The 5,981-nt window shown below is 37.7% G+C and overlaps 1 protein-coding gene across 1 annotated transcript in view; it reads right to left on the reverse strand.

Annotated features, from left to right (window-relative positions):
• The window catches only part of LOC115238574 (alpha-2A adrenergic receptor), a 96,709-nt gene extending 91,024 nt beyond the window's left edge, over positions 1 to 5,685 (reverse strand). The window contains exon 1 of the mRNA XM_029812537.1: positions 4,410 to 5,685. Coding sequence (XP_029668397.1) covers positions 4,410 to 5,600 — 1,191 coding nt within the window. The 5' untranslated portion in view covers positions 5,601 to 5,685. The remainder of the gene's footprint in view (positions 1 to 4,409) is intronic.
• Positions 5,686 to 5,981: the final 296 nt, after the last annotated feature.

Genomic DNA, 5,981 nt, shown 5'->3' on the forward strand with positions numbered 1-5,981 from the left:
TTATATTAAAAATTATAAATATGTGGATGAAATAAAAAAAAATGCACGAAATTTTTCAAATATAATAATAACAAAATTCATCCTTTTTTTTTTATTTGTGCAAACGACATGGTGTAAAAGCCACGTAGCAAACACATTGTCACCTATTAAGAACATTTGCAACTTCGTTGTAAACGTTAACTTATACTGCGTTGCACATCGCTGCATCGTTGTAGAGCTGTTAAACTAATCGCATTAAAAGACAACGCAGAGTGAGAACTACATCCTTCTCTTGAGTATATACCATCCAATTCTCTCTCTCTCTCTTTCTCTCTCTCTCTTTCTCTCTCTCTCTCTCTTTCTTTCTCTCTCTCTCTCTCTATCTATCTATCTATCTATCTATCTTCTTGCGTACTTTCCCTAACAAATTCAGATACTTTGGATAATGCAATAAACTTTGCAAAACGTTTTATAAGTGCTCGTGTTCCGGATGTAGTCTATGTCAGAAGCAGGACTTGGAATTAATGACTAAAATTTGCCTAGATTCCTTTTTGATATTAACCCTCTCTACTTTGACATAGTTTACTAACAGATAATTAAAATAAATACGTTAAGTAATTCTTGTTCACGTACGCAAAATTCGTTATTCCTTCTATTCGAATTCTGAATATATGATTGCGAAAAACATTAAGCTACATTTCTTGTCCATTAATTCTATTGCATCGCCGATGAAGCAAACTAATCACATTAAAAGCATCGACGGCGATTATTTTCTCCGTAGCATTAAATTTTTCACTATACATATACATATATGTATACACATACTAATTTATTTTATACAATTCCTGAATATATGATACAAATAGAATATGATACAAATTTCGCAAAATATTTCGTAACTTTATCAGCACTCATCAATTATGTTTGATGCAGAAACATCACCTATAACTTTGTCACGAAATTTGTGAGCGAAAGAACATCCGATTATTTTTCTGGGGAGTTCTCTGTATAATTTTATTCTAATGCAAGATAAAGTATTATTTTCTTAGCAGCCAAGCTTTGTGAAATAAAGATAAGCGGTGAGAAATAGTGAAGAAGACAAATCGCGCTTTCCATCGGCCGTTGTTAATAGCCAAAGAAGCGTCAATCTAATCGCATTAAAAGATTAAAGTGCGATGATTGCGATCGTCCGCCCCTTCGTTCCAGTCGCACGGTACTTGTCGTTCTTCCATTTGTCACCAGTCAGAAAAATCCAATGGCAATATCGTCGGTTGGGAGGGCCTCACATCGTGTCTTTGGCTGGATAGATGAGAAAAGAGGACGTGTAAGAGAGCAAGAAATTGTGGAACAAGATTGTCAGATCCATAATGACAAGTACAACGGAAAGTAGTGGAGCAAAAAAAGATAGTAAAATGCACTTTAACTGATGTTCGCGTGTCATCTTTTCATCACGGCGCTTTTAAAAGAAAAATATTTAAAAAATGAAAAATGCATCTCTTCGTGCGGTTAAAAGATAACAAGCAAAAAAAATAAGAAAAATATAAAAAATACAATAAACAAATTATATTTATATTACGTACATGATAATATATATGTGTATACAACCAAAAGTTTAGTGCATCCTTTCAGATACACCCTGTATATATACATATAATTTGCAATGTAGCACAAATGTCCTACTGTGTTTTTAAATAATGTAAATATATTAAAAAAAAAAAAGTATTTTACAATCTAAACAACAATAGATAATATCGAGATGCGATACATAGAGATTATATATTTTAATATATATTAAGACAATTTAAATTCTCTTGTTTGACAATTTGACAATTTAATTATTTAGATAAAACGTGAAAATTAATCAAACACATGATCGCTATTTAGTGTATGATAGAATGAATCACAATTCTATTTTCATTTAGAAATTTAATCAAATGATCACGTAATTGAAAAAGAAAATTGGCTCTTTATCGTTGGTTGTAAGGCAGAATTCTTATATTCTTATCTTTTCTTATTAAAGGTAGATCTATCAGATAAGATGTAACGCTTTTTTAATGTATATTGTATATATATATCTATAAGATGCGATACATATACCGAGGGACTGACATTACATTTCAGTGCATTGAATTCTTTGTGGCATAATAATCTACGGCCGAGAATCAAATTTCAATCCTTTTTGTAATATCATTTGTAGCTCCAACCGATCTTTAAACGACACATTTCAACCTCGCGTAAAGTCGACGTATGTATTCGAGATCTCCACTCGTCACGTCTTCGTGACGGACTCGATTTTCGTGCACATAATAACCGCTTCTCCATCGTCACGATATGCCGCTTCATTCAAATACCAAGCAAAGAGACCGTGCTTTCTACTCGTAATCGAGTTTACACTTTTCCTTTCCCTGCTATTTTTTGCTCTACCATTCTGCCAAAAAAAAATTAAGTATAATACTATTCCATATAACTAACGTTACTCAACTTAAGCGGATAAGCGAGTTGTACATAATAACTCGTCTAGAAGTTACACGATTTGATGAGAAAAGTATGCAACTTGTTTACCGTTATTAAACTTATATCTGAATGTGTTTTATGCAGATCTAAAAACAATGAAGGTATATGGTACGTGTATTCGCGCATTTGCAAAATGCTTTACAATCCATCATAGCGATTCGCACGGCAAACAAGTTTCGCAACTATACGCCGTAGGAATGTATAGCTCAATTATACCCGGTAATTAGTTCCGCTGGAAGTTTAAGGGTACATTCAATCATGCGCCAGCGTGTGCAATTATAATAGCGCGAAAGCACTTTTTGTTCTCTCTTAGATTATCTATTTTCTATTGTAAGAAACTGTAATAAATGACGGAAAGAGTTGCTAGCCCTTCTTTTTGAGCAATAAATACTGAAAATTCATAGTAAGCATTTATATACGTACACTTATTGCAAAAAATAATTATAATAAATATGTTATAATAAATATCTAAATTATAATAAAACATATCTTATATGTTTTAACATATTCCAAATTTTTCTCGATATATATATATCCGAAACAATATTACTTAAATGTAATCATTATTTGAATATAAAGTCGCATTTTTTTATTATATCAACGTTTTAAAGAACGTTTTAGAAAAATTATTAATAGTAAATAACAAAGTTTATGCACATGATATAAGATAGTGGAAAACCCAATACGAATTTCAGTATACCAATTCAGTAGATCGAACTGTCGAGCATAGGAATCCAATTCACAGTGCCGTTTTGTGGAGATCAGCGTGAACGAGATTCAAGGGACTCGGGATAAGGGTGGGTTTCTCTGTTGCATGGAACGCTCCGCTTGCCTGAGTTCCAGATCTTACTTTCTTCCTTCTTGCGTGTATGCGACAGGATACGTCACGGAAATATTCAGATTGGAAATTGGTTATATATTGGGGACATTGCCTTTTAGGCTACTCACCAGCACAGTAATATACGCGGATGAAGAAGATTTTAAAGATAAAAATGCATCGCGAATTTTATATCGTGCTTTCTTTTACAGTCTCTCTAAAGGGTGAGCGCCTGCTTAATGCTTCATCTTTTATATAATGGCTAGCCCGTTACGATGCCTCTTTTTGCGCATGAACGAATTCATCAATGTGCTTTAAACGCGGCGCCATTAATCCTTATCGAGGTGTATCAAATGCCAGTCATGCAGGTCAAATTACTCGTAAAATTAAGAAAAAAAGTGCCATATAAAGAAAATAAAATTATACTCCATGGAATATAATTGTTATTAATTATTACAGTAAAGATGGAATTCATGTAGAAAGTAAGATAAATATAAAATGAAGTTAAATAAAGATTCAAAAAATTATCAATACTGCTATAAAAAGTAATCAAGATTTTATCCATCTTGATCAAATTAAGAGCGAATAGATTAAACGATTAAATATTACATAAAAGGGGAAATTTTTCAAATTTGTTTTATTTCTAATTTGATTTTGGAAAGTAAACTTTTTTTTTAATTTTAACTCATTCCTTGCTTCTGACATATAGAGCGCAGAAAGATTCTGATTGCCTAAAGTAATTGAATTCGACGCTGACCTTATCGCTCTAACAATTTTTCGCTTGCAATAACTTAATAACGAAAAAAGACAAATAAACGATTAGAACTGTAAGTGACGTTCGTCAACCTTTGCCGAGACTTAAGTTTTCCGATTCATTAGAGAAACTTAATCCGATATGCCGATATATTCTCTATGTTTCCAATATAGCGATTTATGTAATTCCATATAACTCTTACGCAACATCTACGTGCGATATTGGCTTACGACTAAGCACTACTTATCGCTCAAATTAAATACTCTGAGATATAACGATTAATATTATAATGTATAATTAAAATTGATAAGTAACAGTTCGCTGTTTAATAAAATGTCGACTCACCTCGCACTTGGGATACTCTTCTTCCGGAGTGGGTCTTTTCCACCCGAGTAACGGAGGTATACAAACGAGCGCCGATAACAGCCAGACGAGAGCGATCATGAGCGCCGCTCTAGCCGGCGTTCTTTTCTTCAGGTAGTCGACCGCTTGGGTGATGCTCCAAAATCTGTCCAGGCTGATGAGGCACAGATTCATAATACTGGCTGTACACAGCAGCACGTCCATGGCGGAATAAATGTCACACCACCAATATCCGAAGATCCAATAGCCCATGATTTCGTTAGCGAGCGAGAATGGCATGATCACGAGGCCGAGAAAGAAGTCCGCTACCGCGAGGCTGGCTATAAACCAATTCTGTATGTTCTTGAGCGCCTTTTCCGTGGCGATGGCGATTATCACTAGCATATTTCCCACGACAATCACGATCATCAGCATCGTCGCCAGGATAGACGCAAGTACAATGTGCGGAAGGGTATATCCCGACGGATACAGACTCTCACCCAGAACGATCAAAGTATCGTTATACAAGCTAAGGTTCCAAGGATGACGGTGACTCATGTTGAACGAGTCATTGAACGAACCGATCATGTCCTCCATCGTGTCGCTAAAACCGAAGAGCAACAGACCCTTCCCGTATTCGATCGCGACTCCCTCCTCCGTGCTATTCGATATACCTGTACTCACACTTACACTATCGTTAGTACTGCCTATGCCGTCGACACTTTGTTCACCGCCGCCACCTCCAGTGCCTATCCCTGCCACGTTTTCTTCGCCAGTAAATGCAGTTTCCCCACTCTTTGTCGCGCCTACGGTGTTCCTGCCACAAACTCGACTTTCTGAAGTCTGGCCGCAATGGTGGGAAGCTTCCTTTCTTGCTGCCACGTCGCCCTTTCTCTTCGTTGCAATGCCACGCTCGCCGCCCTCGGTGTATTTTTCGTTGTTTCTAGCAGCGTTTTCGCTCGCTTCTGTCTCTGCACCTCCGCCACTGTGGAGGCGATTAACACGATCGCTGGTAGCTGCCACGGCCTGACGCTCACCGTACGGGATCGCACGTGTCGGGTGGGCCTCGTTACTCGAAAACGTAGAGCCACCACTGATTGGTCGAGACCACGTCATGTTCCCCTCGAAGACGCTCGTGGACGCCGTTGTCGGACTATCAACGGCGATGGTCATAATGCTGCCGAGTAGCGGCATCACTCGCACCCTCGCCGGGGACTGTAGATGCTATCTCGGTAAAGATGAAGCGGAGGTCGTGGCCGCGCGCGAATAGCAACGTGCCCCGGGTGCCAGCTCGAGTAGCAGCAACAACAGAAGGGTGGTGGTCTCGTCGCATCTCGAGGCCAAGGGCGTCATGCCCGTTTCAGGATAATACCATCGTTGTCGAATACGCAAATGCCGCCACACGCGCTCTTCCTCGTCCTCTCGGCTCGTTCCTGTGAAAGCCGTTGTATCTCGTTCGGGATCGTCTCTTCGGATCGAACAATTCGTGAAATCAGTTTTTCTTGGTTTCGACGCTTGTTTCCGCTGTATCTAATCGATGCGTATCTCGAGGAAATGACTCAAATTTATCGATAA

The sequence above is a fragment of the Formica exsecta genome, unplaced genomic scaffold, assembly GCF_003651465.1.
Source record: "Formica exsecta isolate Colony F162 unplaced genomic scaffold, ASM365146v1 scaffold350, whole genome shotgun sequence".
In the NCBI taxonomy this organism is placed as follows: Eukaryota; Metazoa; Arthropoda; class Insecta; order Hymenoptera; family Formicidae; genus Formica; species Formica exsecta.